We start from the raw sequence: 17,493 nt of genomic DNA, 5'->3' as shown, positions 1-17,493 counted from the left end.
TTTGTCCCCTTCAATAAATGTCGGATGCTCTCCTTGCCCACAAGCGAGGGCATTAGACTAACTTTAATTACTCCATATTTTACCCCCACTTGATTGGAATGTCGGTTAAACTAACTCAAATTTGGAGGGAAAAGAAAGGCACAAATACCGAGCAGACCCTGGCTGGCGCCGCGTAAAATTTAAGTGTAGGCACTCGAAGTCCAGGGACGACTGTACCATATAACGCATTGCCACATTGTTAAGAGGTATGAATCGTTCACACCTGACGCGATACGTGTTTGTTTGGTGACCTTTTCTGGTCCATTAATAACACATCTGCTACCAGGCAACCCAAAAAATTCCCTCAAAATATTGAACGGTTGCAAATCAAAGTACCACATTGCTTTTTTGGGGGTTCAAACCAGTTGAAGTGAGTCATCTCTTTTGCAAATTAGCTCTCATTAAGTGCTGAGAGTTATTTAACAGAGTGCAGAGGTAAACAAAAATTCCATTTGCTGAACAGGCCAGAAGAGAGATGTCTTTTTTTTCTTTTTTAATTAATTATATTTTTCAAATTCTCATGTCACATGGTTGTGCCTTTAACTGCATTCGATTTAAAGTCGAGACCAGAAAAAGTCCCCTCGCCAACTTTCACTGTGGCGTCATTGTGTTTCGGTTGGATAAATCATACACAACCAATAAAAGCAGCTATTCAGGGTTACAAAAAAAATTTGCTTGCTACACATCTGCAAAATTAATGAACCCTTGTGTGGTCTTAACTTATCGTGCCCACTTCCGTTAGACATAGCACGGCAAGCAAATGTAGCACATTGTCTTCAGAATCGCTTTGTCGGCAAAAACAGTCACAAGACCAGTCACACAATTGCCAAATCAAAGTCCTTTGTTCATAAAAAGTTGCTGCTGAGAGTCCTCGAAAGCAATTGAAAAAATAATAATAAAAAGGTGCTAAATACGCTTGAGATTTTTGCTCAGTCATCCACTCTGACTCCAGAAGCACTCAAAGCCAAGCTGATGCGACGGAGCGAGCCAGGAGAAAAACAGTCCATAAAAGAAAGACTTCCAAAGCTTGGCATAATTTTACGTATGAAAAAAAATCGAATAAATAGAAGAATAAATAAAATAAAAGGCAATGAGACAACGGCAAAACAATAAAAAAATACCACAACAGCACATCTCCGACAGTCGACAATGGTTATTGATGTTAGCTAACTTTACCTAGCCAACCACCGTTAGTTAGAACGCATGCTAATACCTCCTCAAGTGGTCAAGGCTGGACTCAACTCGAGGGGCACTTTCAATCACTTCAATGAAAACTGGCAACGAAAACGCATAAGCACATTCATACACAGGCTGCGATGACCACAACTGAAGACCACGGACTAAAAACGCAGACAGGCTAGCCAGTTAACAGGCAGCCGCTAACTTCTGGTTGGCTAACTACAGCCAATTCAAAATTCGCATTCACCGACTCCCACGTCACTCACCTGACTAAGCCCAACCTTTTAAAGCCCAACATATTCCATGCCACCAAAAAAAAAAAAAAAAAAAAGAGCAAAGATGAATTAGTGATGGTGAATTACAAATAGGAACCGCAAATTTTATTTTGTCTCACAAGGACTGAATCCTATCCCAGTTGACGTCGGAGACTCCACTGTGGATTGGTCGCCAGTCAATCACAGGGCAAACACACACACGCGCACACACACACAAACATTCACCCCCGTCAGGAGAGTCAACCACTTCACCACAGTGGCTCGAAAGACGACAACAAAGCTTTGAATGGTGTTCACTGCCACCCCTGCTACAGACAAATAACAGCTCAATAAATCTTTTAAACTCAAAATATCCCTCATAAAATGTCTATAAACCCTCCCTGGGTCGTCATTCTCTCCACTTTGAAACTCCCTAAGCCAACGCGAGAAGCTTTTTTTTGGGGTGGTGGTGGTTACCTCGCTCTTGTGGAAGACGTTGTCATAGAAGCGACAGTCCCCCAGCACGGGGCTCAGGCTGCGGTTCTCGTGCCGCTCGGGAATCATCAACACCTCCATTGCCAACACTGCTTCCCATTCATGTGCTCGGCAGCGGCGGGGAAAGAGCCCTTTGACTGCCACACACATACGCAAACAGACCGTCTCGTAGGTTCATACACACCCACACGTCAGCGAGGAGGAGGAGGTGGGAGGGGGGTTCCAGGGGGAGGTGGGCGAGCGGCTAAGGGAGGACTAATTGAGTCAAAGTGGGCAGGCGTGTCACGTCACAGCCAGGTGGCGTCGGCCCGACAAAATCTACTGTGACATTTATCAAAAAGAAATAAATAAACAAGCTGCTACTTACGGTCGCCCGCATCGCTTTTTTTCATCCAGGCGTTCCTTTTTGGCGCAGTCAAGAGAAGGTGAGGGGTGGGGGGTAAAAAGATAAATTCACCGGGGTCCCCTAGCCGGGGGCTGATCCTGGTGACACTTCTACCAACTCCCTCCGCGCGTAACAGCCAGGAGGAGGCGAGCGGCCGTTTCGGAAAGGAGGAGGGTTTGGCTTTAACGGGAGGAGTGGCGTAAATCTCGCAATCGCTAAACCCTGGCGCTTCAGTCTGGCTCCTGCCTCCCTGTCGTCCGTATCCACAGCAACCCCCCTTCAACAAATAAGCACTCGTCCGCGGCGGACCCTCAGACAATGGTTGGGAAACCTTATCAGCGCATCTAGGAGGGTGGGGAAGGAGGCTGGATTAACTGTGCGAAGATGCCCAGTCTTCGCTGGCGTGCCAGCACACTCGCAGCCAGCTGTGCCCGCTAATGGGCTTCATTGCAATCGCGCTCCGTTGACTGAGTCGACAAACTGTAGCGGCACGGGGAGTCCTTTGTTCTGCGACTTTTTCTGCGTTAAATCCAATACAGACAACGGCGTTTGCAACGACGTGAAGGAGACGCGCGGCTTCTGAGGCTGACTTTTATACGCACACACACACGATTTAGCTGGCTCTCTCACTCCCTCCCTCATGCGCTCCCTTCAATCTCCAACGCACCCCCCCCCCCCAAAAAAAGGCCAATCGTTTTTGTGGAACATAAACAATTCACAGTCAAACTAAAGTTTAAATGATCCGTTATATTTTAATGATTTTTTTGCTCAAATCGACAATTTCAGGAAATAAAATTGGATATGCAAAATTGTTAATTAAAACAAAATATTATTAAATTTGAGAATTTTCCCAAGATAAAATTTGTGAAAAAGAATTCACATTTGATTTATATAAAAACGCATATCTAAAAATGTTAAAAAAAATTTTTTAACCAATTACTTGATTAGTTAATCAAACACCCCAAAAAATTACAAAATTAATTCATTTAAATTAACAAAAATTAGGAGGGAAACAGCTAAAAGAAAGCAATATATTTTACAAAATGCTCATTTTATGCTCTGTGGGTAAGATTAAAGAAACACCACCGATTAAAAGCACCACAAAATGTATGAATAATGAAATTATGATCTTGTGTCACTTCACTTATGTGAAATGTGGACCTGTTCATTTGAAAACAAAACGCACTATTCTGCACTATTCTGTCGTTTCAACGGCAACAGGCAAAGGTAAATGGCACCTTCTGCCATCTAGTGGAAGAACATTTAGTTGCTCTGCTTGCCACAGTATATTGCTGGCATAGAAAGGTGAACAAAGACACATTAACAGGACACACCCACACACACCCGCACGCACCCCCCATACACACACGCACACCCCCAGTTTCAGAATAATTGAGTGAACCTGGATCATTTCCCACAGCACACCTGATTCCGATCATGACACTGCGGTTGACACCAATCATGGCTCAGCTTTGTCACCTGAGCCCTGAGCAAGTGTGTGATGGAAGTGACAAAATGGCTGCTGCCGGAGAAAAAAAAAAAACGGATGGATTTTGCTGCACAACTCATATTCCACAAAGACAATATTCATCAAAATGCCATGTTTAGACCAGCGAACGATTTATTGCAAATCATTTTAGTCGGGGTTGACTTCCCCTTTAAAGTGGCTATAAAACGCCACTACGTGACAGTACAGCTCTCTAAACATCCTACAGTTCCCTCTTGAACACCACAGAAGTGTAAATGCAATTCAAAGTGGAAATTAATTACGGTGGCTGAGGGAAGCAGCCGGCTGCTGCAATATAATAGTGTCAGATGAAATAAATACACAAATGCATTCTGCAGAGCAGAAGCCTTCGCAAAGCCCGTCTGTCGCTACAAATAGCGCAACGGACAATGATGAGACGCTTGACAAGAAAAAAAAAAAAAAAAAATCGGTAAAAAGAGAACGGCAACATGCAAGGTTTGCAAATCAAAGATGCGCAAGCTACTCCGACAACAACTACGACCAAAACTATAAAACCCACAAAGACACATAAGGCACATTAACTTCACAGTCAAGCTAATCAATAGCTCGTCAAACACGAACGGCAAGTCTGTTATGCGTGTCATTGAGAAGACAAAGTAATCGACAGTAGGGAGGCCGGTTTGGCACCATTACAAAACCGATTGTGAAAGTGTCGTTAAGCTAACGAATGCAAGTTGAGATCATGAATGCAGAGCGACTAATGTGCAAAGACGTGACCGAGCGAGACAGCGAGCCGTGACTTGTGACTTTGCCTAACCCAACAAGACTTGACAACTAGGGAGGACTCGCGCCAGGAACTTGGGACTTACGTGAAACGTAAAAGGTTACAATTCAGTTAAGCCGACGTTTCAGAATGAGAAGGACTTGGAAGTCAACCCCAGTCACGGAACGGATTGATCAACTTTGGATGTCGAGGTAGCGACGCTTCAATGAGACGCCGCGTGCGGCGTGTCACATTAAAGCCAGCGCCTGTGCCGCGACTGCTTCTGCAACATCTGCCCTTGTTCATCCTCAACACATCATTCCTTAAAGCGACAGCCAGGAGTAGCCCGTGCCAAGTTGACAACACACACACACTCACACACACGCCCCCACACACACGCACACACACACAGATGCCGCTGGCCCCCACGAGCGGCTCATTCACATAAATCGAGCAGGAATCCTGCTGTTTATTTCGCTCGGCGTGAAGTGATCAAAGCCGGATTTAAAGGAATTAACCGAAAATAGCCGCCCCGCTGCAATGAGGAGGAGCATCCAAGCACAATGAGCTTATGGCGTCAGATGACTTGAAGCAGAGAAAAGTAAGCGTAATGAATTTTAGGGGAGGCGGTTCATAAAATATGCGCTGACACTTGAACACAAATTAAATAAGCAGTGTTGCACCATTCTGGTTTCAAACTCATTCGGACCCCCTCATGCCAAAAAGGAGCCAAAGTGGACCAGATAGTGTCCCCTTTTGTGGCAGGTTTTTTTTTTGGGGGGGAGACTTCAACTACAAAGTTTGAATGTTTGCATCAGGGAAACTGAGTGTGTGTGTGTGCGCGTGTGTGTGTGTGTGTGTGTGCACGGTAATGACGCAGCCATTTAAGAAGTGAACACACTTGTCTGAATTTGACAGACTCTGAAATCGTAGCGCGAGAGACACGGCGAGATGAAGAGAGAAACTGCAGAGGTTACTTTTCTCCTCACGCAGATGGCTGAGCACTGATCAGCGCTCGCTTCACGCTCTCGTTTTCTGGCCGTTATAATTATCTTCGAGGAGAAGCCAGCAGAGGAAAGTGTGCATTAAAACAGATGAACGATGACTCGTCGGAACATTACGGCGTGGACGCTCCAAATGTCAAATACGATGAACCGTCAATGAATTCCGTGACGCGGGTTGACTTGCCGTTTTAAATTGCGGTCAATGCTGCAAGAAGCGACGACTCTCACTCGCATTGTTTTTTTTTTTGTTTTTTTCATGATGTAACCTTGAAATGACAATCTAAAATAAAATGGCTCGCTCGTTTTCTGAACCATGATTGGTCGTTAGCTGAGCCCTTCGCAACTGTGATGTCAATTTCAGTCAACAGCAAATCACAAAAAGTACAGACTGAAACGTAATTACGTGCAAAACACAAAATCCATTTGTATAACATCTCAAACCATAAGATTTTTTTTTTGCCATCAAAGCAATGTGTTCCCGTAGTTTAGCTAGTGTTGACTATTTTTTTTTTTTTTTTTACACCTTTTTTTCTTTTATATGTCATGATCCAGAGAAGCAATAGGACCAGTTTAACAAAGTAAGGACTTGCAAGCACAAATATCTGTGTTCATGTGGGCGGAAAAAACACTGCCCTCAAGTAAAGTACAAAAATCTTGAAATAATGAAATATTTCTACTTTGATACCTCCCACTACTGAAACAAAATCCCCTGCGACATGCTCAGCGCGGGTCGGCGAGAGTGACACGCATGCGATTTACAACCACTGCTGCATAATTTCATGGCTCTGGGCGCTGACGTACCACTGCCGCCTCTGACTCAGAGTTCAGGTTTCTCACCATTTGTTCCTCTTTAATTGTTTACCGTGCGCCGGTGCGACAACGGCAGCTGGAGGACAGGAAGCCAGCTAAATGCCACGGGGGAGGAGGGGCGGGGGCTGGCGGGTAAACAATCCCGCCAGCCGCGGAACAAACCAGCGACGGTCTCGCGCGTGTGACGATTGATGATTCAAAGCCATTTCATCATCCCTGGGAAACAACAGATGATTGAATAACGTAATAGGGAAGGAGGAATTTTTCCGAGATGCGTGATAAAGCCCAAGATTAAAGATATTATTAGCAACAAACCGCCGAGGGGATGCTCAAATCAATGAGTGAGAGGACGTCAAACTGTCTCAGTCTGCGTGTCGGAGGACGAATCACAAGGTTTAATGCCGCATCGTCAGACAAAACGAGCATGTTATTAACACTGAGCTAAAAGTAGAGCGACGTCCAATTGCGCTTAGCCTTTAAAAGTACACCGAGACACGCCCCCCCCTCCCCCTCAATGTACGTTCCTTTCATAATTTTGGTAAGTAAGATACTTCTGTTTTCTCTGATTTGCACAATGTGCTCAAGAAATAAAGCTGCCTTGCCAAAAAGAACGCCTCGTAATGCACAATAACAAACTGTCGCCATTAGAAAAAAAAAATTAAAATTTTGAAAGTGGGGAACAAAAACATAAAACATCCATGTCCATTTTGAATGTTGCACTTGCTCCAAAACAAAAAAAAACTGAACACAAAAGAAAACATTTGGCTTTATTTCAGCTTGGCCACCGCCGAATGTTTTGACATTTGTGTCAATGGGGTTTCCCGAAAGAATATCCGAAATGTGATGTGAGGAAAATGTCACTGTTCTCTCCCTTTCTCTCTCTAGTCAAGAAAAGGGAGTGTCGAAAAAAGCAAAAAAAAAAAAAAAAAACACTGCTGAGTCACACTCTGCCCACCTCCTCAAAATAGGTGACGAATAGTGGGCCCTCGCATGAACGCATGCCTGTGACTTATTTTACTTGGTTACCAAATCATAATCTTGTTGTTCTTTCAAGTTATAGTTCAATTAAATTGCACACGATATATAAAAAGGCAACCAAAAACAGTGTGCAAGAATTAAATGTTCAAGAATGTGGAGATGAATAGGATTGAGGGTCCGATAGTAGTTTGGATTGGATGACTTTTGGTGGTTCAATAAATACTCCGTTTTGAAATCAATGAATAATCGTTTTTTTTCATAATCATGATTTTCAATAAAAAAAAATCATCATGATTATGCTCCCACCCCCACCCCCCCAATCATCGCCCAGATCAACTGCCACACGCACAGTCTCACACCCCTGAATGCTGACACACACGCACGCACACTCATACAAAAAATTGACAGGCACAGGATGGCATTTTTCCGGCTTCTCTGTCTGAAGCACCAAAGACGGCAGAGTCCAGAAGGAGGTCTCTCGCGTTTACGGTAACATGAGCAGGCCGCAAGCCTCAGCTCGCCTCAGACCACACACACACACACGCCCACACACACACACACACACACACACAAGCGCGCACTGCTTGTTTAATGTATCAATTTATGAGGACTAACGACCCAATGTTTTGTGGCACTCGTCGAGCAAACAAACATAAGCATGGCTATTTAATTAACTGTCATATTACAACAACATATGGAAAGTGCTTTGTTACAGAAATACGCACTGTAAATAAAGTTGTATTGTATTGCTTCGAAATGCAGGAAACAAAAAGGCTACAAAGTAAAAGTGAATCGGTCGCCTCTGACACCAGTCTCACTTTGCAACAAGACATTTGGTCGGCATGTCTGGCTTAATCAGAGCCACACAAAAAAAATAAAAATAAAAAAGAAAGACTACAGAACCCGTAGAGTACCCTAGCCTAAACAAAAGAAAATCGGAGCTCTGACATTTTACTTTGAAGAGGCAATTACAGGCTACGTTCAGACTGCCGGTTTTGATGCTCAATTTGGAACCGAAAGCATCCCCAAAGTGACCCGAATGAGGAGAAGAGTCTACGTAGGTATCAAAGTATGAATTCAATCTAAAACCTCGCATTCCTTCCACCGCTGATTTTCCCCGCCATGACTGTTGTTACTCCCATTCCTGCCGCACAGAATCGTGACATTTGTCGCTTTTCAATTACGTAAAGTCGGATACATGCTACGCTGCGATTCCACTTATTTTGAGGCATGGGTCTTATGAGAAGAAGCTGCGAGCCCCAAAAAAATAGTCAACTGCACGCCATAAACTAAATCAAAGCAACCAAGCCCACGATCCATTAGCTAGGTTTAAAAATTGACAGCTTCATCTGTTGCAACTGCAGGAAGACCTTTCTGGCGGTTGGACGGCGAGAGGGGGGCTGGGTACAGTTAATGGACGGAAGCGGTGAATCACGCTGTAAACAAAGTGATCTCTAATCATCTCAGGTAATGACCCCATGACAGCGGCTTCGTCTCTGACTCACAATAACTGCTCCAGTCGAGCGCGAATACCCGGCAGCGCAGACTGGATGCGGGGGAAAGGAGGAGGAATTGTCCTTGCAGCTTGTCAAAGTAAAAGGTCAGCGAGGGTGGGGCGGGGAGGAGCGGGGGTGGCCGAGTAGTGGGGGGGGGTGTTGTTCAGCCATCACTGATTTTCACTGTCACGGCAGCCCTGGCCTGCTTTGTCAGGACCAAACCACTCCACGGGGTCCCAACGCCACGATATGTACACACCTGAGACCTCTCAAAACACAAAATGTGACGGCCACGATAAATGGACTGGATTAGGAATGACCGGATTTCCTCTGATAGTAATGCCTCGCCCCAATTAATCCCTGAAACAGATGCCTTGTTCAGGGCCAACAGGAGTGATTCGGAACATCTTGACACCGTTGCCAACACGGCACGATGTCTGAATTTAAGTGGCATTCCATGTTGGAACTTTATTTGGAGAGAGCAAGAGGTGCAATTATTAGTCATGTAATCGACATGGAATGGATCAACAAACTAATCGATGTTTATTTTGTTAATCCATAAATAATTTTGAGACCTCGCCGCATTTAAAACCGTTCAAATCCTCTCAAAATTCATCCCGTCAACAGTAAATATTTACAGATTTCTGTCGTCCTACATGAAAGGAGAATAATTAGCTTTGTGCTGAAACAAAATAAGACATTTGCAGACATCTGCTTTTATTTTGGTGAAACAATGATCGACATTTTCGCCTGTTTTCTGTTACACACCAAACCATTAACGGAATCAAAATTCATGTTGGTGCAGTTGCTGCACAGTCAATGTGAAATAATATTTCGTTTTTGAACAAAGGGATGGTTCGAAGCCCACAATGAAAGTTTAAAAAAAACAAAACTATTATACGATCATTGTTAGAAATTATGCGCTGTTTACAATGAACTGTGCAAGTCACATATCTCTACAATGGCAGCTCTCATTAAAATGTCGTGACATGTAAACACCACATTGGAAACGATCACATCAACACGTGAGCAGCTCATTTGAGATTTTTAAGATGGAATGACAAACAAGACTGCACGTACTTACTCCCCCCAACCCCTACAATATTCCACAGGGCTCCGTCCCTGTCCCTATGCCATTCCTTAGCTAGAACTCCAAATAACTGCAATTTGTTACATTTTTTCTCCCTGGCCATTTAGAAAATATGCAAAAAGGTGTTTTATTTCTCCCATTGTAAATCATTTAAATATAGATGCACGACAAGTCAGCACGTTAAGACAAACAGAGCCATGTTATCAGATACGTGTTATTACGCCACATGAGAACACATTTCAGTTCCCTTCAGCAGTCATGCACACGCAGCGGCTCAAATTGGCCCGAACAGTAGGTGCGGCAATGACGTCAAGCGGGAAGGTAGAGCCGTGTTTTTATTCCTCTGGCTGGCTGGCATAAAACGCTAAGCACACGGATGCGTGACGCGCGCAGGTAATCGGGCGACCTCTTATTTTTTGCCGTCAACAAGGTAACCGAATTCCGTGACATCACCCTCGCATCGTAGCTCAGCTCAGCATGACGTTTTATTTTTTTCCCCCCACAGTGGAAAATGACAAGACGGCTGGAAAGCCACGTGGACCGTGGCTAATATTAGCGAGCCTTATCTGAACAAATTGCAAGAGACGATGCGAGCTCGGCGCTATTTGGGAAGACAAAAATGACAGCCCTTACGTCAGGGCCGCTCACTCTCACTTATTCTGACATTAAAAAATTGCTCCATTACACAATACCCACTCAGGGAGCCGCGCACGCTAACAGACGCACATCTGCTTCTCGAGAAATTCATCATCAAATCCGGTTGAGGTGTTTCAGGAGTGACTCTGAGTAATCTGCATGTTTTTAGCATCTGAAACCATCAGCTGGGCGCATCAGGTTTCACAAGATGACGGAGTGAGCAGCTCTCATCTGATTAGTGAGTATATGATATGATGAGACTCCTTCAATATCAGACCAGAGTGACGAATGTTCATCTAATTGTAAGAATTCCCAGCCTAATAAGCCCGTTTTCAATCCACACTGCAGACCCATTTCAGAATAAAGCACACTTTTGTGCGTACAGCATTCGGCAAATTGACGCATTTCCTCAAATTGCAGAACGCGACAACCACTTCTATAAATAAGCGCAGTACTTCAAACAAGATTCTTCCATGCAACATGCGCAACATTGGCAAATGGGAAAAATTATAGAACATGATGACATATATAGGCGGTGTAAAACAGACTTATCGCAAAGACTAGAACTCCAATTGAAAATTCTATTGGAAAAGAATTACATTTATTTAAAAAATTATAATAAATTGCTTGGCTGAAGAACAATTATGAATCTAGAAGAGAAAACATAACTTAATAATTTGGACCTTTTTTTGATGATAAAGGTTTTCTTTGAAAACATTAGTGAGTACTGACGGGACAAGGTGACGTCAGAACCGCAGTAGCACTATTGCCGGCTCAAACGACACATTTGAGTCAGCCGGGTTTTCTCAAACTTGACCAGCAGCACCTGCAACTGCAGCAACTGTTGTCAGGCTGTCAGCATCAAAATGAGGAGTGTCATTTTCACCTACTAAACTTTGAAAAGCAGTTTGCCAGCCCTGGCAAACATGTCACTCGCTGGTAAAAGGTGCCCTAAATACAATCGCTTCCTCCATAGAGTCTCCGTAACTTCCACCAACAACCCAGGCTAAACCCTGTGACATACAAAATATGTGAGTCTTAGCATCACATTTGCATGTACTTCCTTGGCCCCAACGACTACTTTTCTTCGCCAGAACTTTGGCACCATCTTGTTGCAAGTTGGGGCACTTCAAAAAGTACACAAAACCAGAAATAGAGGCCATTTTTTTCAGTATATACTCGTGGAGAAAGATTAGAAATATGTATGCATTTTAATGGTCAAACAATCACCAAATTAACTCACAACCATTGATAATCGATTAGTGATTTAGGGGCATTTTGGTGAAATGATGGAGAGTTTAATCAATTCGAAAAATATTCAAAAGTAAAAGCCCGACTTTGCACTTGGAAAATGCATTCTATGCATCGCCTCATAATCTGTTTTTGTGTGAGGATAAGAAAGATGAGCTAGTTCCTTTCCTGCTCTCTAATATGGGTTATCACTTTGCTGACAGAGAACGACGAAGCAAGATGTCTGTGGTTACGGGGTCGGGGGTGTTGCACGGGGGCAGATAACTGCCTGCTCATGTGTGCGCATATGGATGGATGCTATTTTTTTTTTATATAAATTTTAAAAATCTCACCGACTGCCTTCATGCACAAAGGGGTACGCCGACCCCCATTTGAGAACCAGTGCTATATGCTATACCTAATCCAATAACGGAGTTCTACAAAGCGAAGCAAAATGGACGGCTCCTCCGCAACAAGACGGCGATGGGGCGTCAGCTTACCTGCTGGGGGCCCTCGCCGTTGACCATGGCTGGAGGTGGCGGTGATGCCAGGATAGGGAGTTCAGGGCTGAGAAGTTGGCCGGACTCCAGAGGCGGGGTGTGGTCTGCCATGTCTCCCTCATTCACACCACTAGAGAGGGGCTCCTGCAACAAAGTCGCAGTCTTTTAGTACCGTTTTGCTTCCAGAGTGGCTTTGTGTCAATTTTTCCATACGTAACATTTTTTTTTTTTTTTACACAATAGTCCCCATTGCCTAATATTAGGGGTTAAATTATAAAGAAATTGATGTTGCATATTTAGCCAAGTACACTGCTTTTACTGATGTTTTTGCCATGGTATTTTATACAATTTTGGGGGGAATTTTGCCATCAGCACAAATTGCTGCTACTGCGACTGAGAGGAGCAGATCTTTCAGCCTGCGAAAGGTACCTGAGGAAATGCACACAATGCTCAACTGAGAGGGATTATGCACCAACTCAAACCCAGTCAGGTGAAGTAACTGAATCATGGTTAATTAAATATGATCCATTCCAAAGAAGAATAAGCAGCCTTTCAGTGTAGGACAGATGATGTGAATTTTTTTTTTTTTAAACATCAGTAGAATGTGAGAGAGATGTATCGTATGTCCTTGAACCTAATTACAGTGCAGTATGCCTGTGCTCTTAAACCTTGCGGTGATCTGGCTTATCTGTTAGCTTTAGCTCCTCCCCGGCTTAAGCTGAAACAACACGGCTGCGTTTACAATGCAGCGGTCAATGAACTGAAGTGCGAGGGGCGGGTGGGCGGCCGGCCCGCAGAGTGCCTTTTTGGCCCCGACTCCTCCAAATCAGCTGGCCCACGGACTCGCCGATGTTACAAAACAGTTCACAAATCAATACAAACATCTGACACCTTGTCCGGGTGCACAAATTTGAAATTTGAATCCCAGATAAACGGCGTCGCAATGTCGCAAAATTACATTTTCAGAGACCAAGCCAGATATAAACAACCACCACAAAGCCGTATACTGTTTTTGTATGTTGTTTTGCTAAAATAATTTACTACGGTGGTGCCTTGAGATAAGTTTTTTTTTTTTTTTTTTTTTAAAAACTCAAGTCTCCCCACGCACAGACAACACCACCGACAACCGCAGCCCCCCCCCCCAAACGTTAATTTGATTCTGCTCGTTTTTGTGTGCATGACGAGGCCTCCAGGGGGCAGTACAACAACATAAGACAGTCACTCCTCATGAAGCAACGGAAATGTTAGTCTTTCTTTGCAGAGGATAAAGACTGCATGCCTGTGAGTATATTATCTGCCTAGATGTGGTGCTCCACCATTTTTAATCAATCATCCGTTGCTTGAACGTTAATGCACCGTGAGACTAATGCCATTTGTTATCCTGTTTATGACATCCGACATTGTTCGCAATTTTCCTCGGGTATGTCTATGTTTTCCCTTAAAATGCATGCAACACACATGCTTTGTTTAGTTTGACAATAAAGATTCTTGATGAGGCTTCTTTATTTGAAGAATTGTTCTCAGTGTGAAAACATTGTTTTGCAATAAGAAAAGTGGACGCACGACTAGCAGCGACGAGATATGCGTGCGATGTTAAATAGCCAGGTGTATGGGTGCGAGTCGCCGACTGGAAATTTGTTTTCCATTGCCCAATTCAGCCCGAACATGTCAAGCATGGCACTGGATTACCGTGTGATTCAAATGTATATCATCACTGAGGAGTGAGGACTGCAGCTGGCAGAAACAAGTGACAGCTGTCTCTCACTTTCGGAGTGCACAGTCTCAAAGTGAAAATACATAATTATAGAAATAATTCATTGTCTTTTATAAGGACCTTTCAGGGCACGCAATGGCATCGTACATAAATGCTGTATATGGACCCAGATTGTCACATAAAAAATAATAGAAAATAGCAGCCTCGGTTGCCACGGTAACAATAACCTTTTAATAGAGTCACACGATGTCACTGGTAACACTATTTGTCAGGAACTACCTGATAAGTTTGACTGAAACTTATGTATCTACTTAGAATGGGATTCATTAGCCTGATTTTCTTCCCCTATCAGTGAGACCCTTATAGATACAAAGTTTCCCCTGAATTATGCTATACGTTTAAACATGGCCCCCAAACTTCAGGTTGCTCACCACTGCTTGATTTATTCAAGTAATAAGCTGCAATGCTTCTAATGTGTGACTTTGTCTGTCCGAGACCCGTGTATTCTCGATACAGCTGTCTTATTATTACGAAATAAAATATATAACTTTAATCTCATTTTACGACTTTAATATCGAAAACATACCTTATCGTACTATTGCGACTATAATGCAGATAACGTACACGTTTATATCTTGAAAGTATGACTGTTGTCATTTAACACCTTTTATTTGAAAAAAAAAAAAAATAGCAACCTTTTGTCTTAATTTAATTTCTCAAAATACATTGTTTTTTCTTGCATATGACATTGAATAATAACCTGTGTCAAATCTTGGACACGCATGCATTAGCGGTTCTGATAAAACTGATGATACTGAACAATTATGCAATCACATAATGACACATGGGCGTTAGAATAGGCAACTCATCCGAGAAAGGAGGGGCTGGCACCGATTTATAACCCATTATCTCATAAGTGGGACCGGCCTGACTTCCTGATCCAAAGGGAGACGGAGGTACGACCCAGCGCTGCTGTTTCTCCTCGACCACAGTTTTTTTCCCCCCTATTTGTTATATAGAATTATCAAAGACAAATTTAATGCATCAGAATTTAATTTGGACACAATATCACCTGCAAACATGACAATAACCACGGTGTCGTTATTCCACCGTGGATAGGTATTCCCTGATGAGGCAGAAGGGCCTCTACTCGCAATTCCTTACAATTAAGAAGTGAAGTCTATTTTTTAGCATATTATGGTTCATGCAACATGAAAAGTTGCATGTGTTGAAGTGGTAAAGCACTAGCATTATTGTTATAATCTGTGCGGTTTTATACGCTTACGTAGTATACATATACAGTGATGTTGTCATGGTGAACGAGTTTTGGTTTTTATTACTTTTTACAATTTCGGTTTCTCACAAGTGACTCGTTTCATCCAAGCAATTATCAGCTGTAGTGTTTTACATTAGTACTTGTTTTGCCAAACCCTGTGATTATTCTAGCTACAGGTGTCATATTATTATTAGCAGGCTGCGGGGTCCATTAGCAGGTGCAAACCGTTTTCACATGTCACCTCATTTCCGAATCATTTTTTAAATGTTGCCCCGTATCAAATGAGGGACGTGTGTTATGTGAAAGGAGCGCTTCTAATGTTACTCACTCAATCAGACTGTTGTTGGACGACAAGCGATGCAACGCACTCAATTTGTCGCCTATTTTTTTTCTCCTCTCCTTCAGCCGTCCACGTCAGCGGGCTGCGAAGAGGAGCAGCTTCTACCTCTGTGCAAACCCCCCACACCACCTGGAAGAAAGAAAACAAGACAACAACAGTTGTCCAACCGTGAGCTCGCCATGATAAAACAACAAGCCCAAAAAAAAGACAGGGGGGAACATGCTAACGTTAGCCGCCTGATGCTACGTTGCTAATAGTTAGCGAGATGAAGCTTCTTTTTTTTCAATTTTTTCTTTCTCTTTCGTCTCAAAAGGCTTCCGAGTGGAGCCGAAAGACGCTTTAATAGGGTCAAGGCTCACCTAAGTGGTCAATTCTATCGAGATAACTTTGCTTCCCAGGCTGGTCCTCCTTGCATAAAAAGCAGGAATTTCGCCATCGCTTACGGTCCGACTGTGTGCGCATGCGCGTTAAAGCAAATCATGGCGACGCTCCAAGTAAATTGAAACGTTGACGGGTCCGTTTAAATAGCGTCAAACGGATAAGTGGCGTCATATATATCTGTTCGACTATTGTTCCGACGTTTGTCACGCTACCTTTTCTTGGAAGATCTTTTTGGAGACGTGTCGACTGGTCCACTGTGACAAATGTCAATAGTGTTTGACAATCGGCTGAAACTGGGCTGGGAAAAAACCTTTTACGTCAACGGGAATCCCAAACAGTCGATAATTTAACGAAACTGACATTTAATTACACTACGGGCAGAAAGTACACATTTAAAGGCAGAAATTGAATGTTTTTTATTATGTTCCTTGTTCAGTTTCGTTTTCATACGAATTAAAAGACCCAAATTATTAAACTAAATTATTCTGACACTGTTTGTATATTTTTTACAATTAAGTTTTTTTAGTATACTAAAAATGCACATTAAGGTAACAGATAATTAATCTTTAAAATAATAAAATCAACTACGTATTAGTCTGGCTGTTCAAGATCGGGTTTAGCGCTACCTGCTGGAACGCAACTGTCCACACAGTACAGTTTACATTGATTTCTCTTTCTTTCTCAATTCATAACATTTTTGGGTGCTATTCTGAGTCAGTTTGCATTCCCCCTGGGTGAATATAGAAGTTTAATAACATTATTTTGAATCCAAACCACTGACGTGCATACTTGAGTTTCATAACTTTTATTTTGAAGGTGGCGCATTACTGTAATCCACCGTGTTGCACAGTATTGAAAATAAAAGTGGCGGCTGGCTTGACTTCGTTTTTGCCAGTGGAGGCTGGCCTGACTGCAGTGGAATATACGACCGTACAGTACAGTATTTGTAGTTTCTCATAGCATTACTCTAAAACGTAAAGAATTTGTAAATTGCTGTTACTTTCATTTGGATTTGTAATAGGGAGACTGACAGACTGACAAACGGGTATATACGATTGTATTCATAAGGTATTAAAACCAATATAATCTAAGCAAGAAGAAATTGATTAAAAAATAACATATTTTTTCAATAATGTACGTTATTTAAAATGTTTTAAAACAAATTCAGGCAGATTTCGTTAAACCCTTGAAGTTGCATCTGAAAGTTTCTTGCTACGCCATTATAAGAAAACCCTTGACGTCTGTGAAGGTTCACATGCAGGAATTTAGCACCACTCCGCAGCATCCAAAGGATGCAAGATCATGATTTGTACGTAAATTAAGAAAAATAAATAGGTCATATTAATTGCTGTTTCAATTTTATTTGTAGTTGTAAGTTAATTTTCAAATGGACACAAACATGTTTTACGCGAACTTGCTGAGTTGTACAAAATTCGTGATGTCTTTGAACTCACC

At 42.7% G+C, this 17,493-nt stretch overlaps 1 protein-coding gene across 2 annotated transcripts in view; it reads right to left on the bottom strand.

The window, feature by feature from the left end:
* fndc3a (fibronectin type III domain containing 3A) overlaps positions 1-16,155 on the bottom strand; it is a 43,525-nt gene extending 27,370 nt beyond the window's left edge. The window contains exons 1-3 of one of the 2 annotated variants that reach the window (XM_088300712.1): positions 16,017-16,155; positions 15,646-15,786; positions 12,328-12,471 (exon numbers count right to left, since the gene is read on the bottom strand). In XM_088300712.1, the coding sequence (XP_088156838.1) occupies positions 12,328-12,438 (111 nt within the window). In that variant the 5' untranslated portion in view covers positions 12,439-12,471; positions 15,646-15,786; positions 16,017-16,155. Of the gene's footprint in view, positions 1-1,949; positions 2,062-12,327; positions 12,472-15,645; positions 15,787-16,016 lie in introns of those variants that run through there. The other variant, XM_088300713.1, reaches the window with a different exon arrangement.
* Between the last annotated feature and the right edge of the window lie 1,338 nt (positions 16,156-17,493).

The sequence above is a fragment of the Idiotropiscis lumnitzeri genome, chromosome 7, assembly GCF_059441095.1.
Source record: "Idiotropiscis lumnitzeri isolate Australia: NSW breed Sydney's pygmy pipehorse chromosome 7, RoL_Ilum_1.0, whole genome shotgun sequence".
In the NCBI taxonomy this organism is placed as follows: domain Eukaryota; kingdom Metazoa; phylum Chordata; class Actinopteri; order Syngnathiformes; family Syngnathidae; genus Idiotropiscis; species Idiotropiscis lumnitzeri.
Note: the sequence above shows the minus strand (reverse complement) of the source record. Positions and strands in the feature narration are given on the sequence as shown.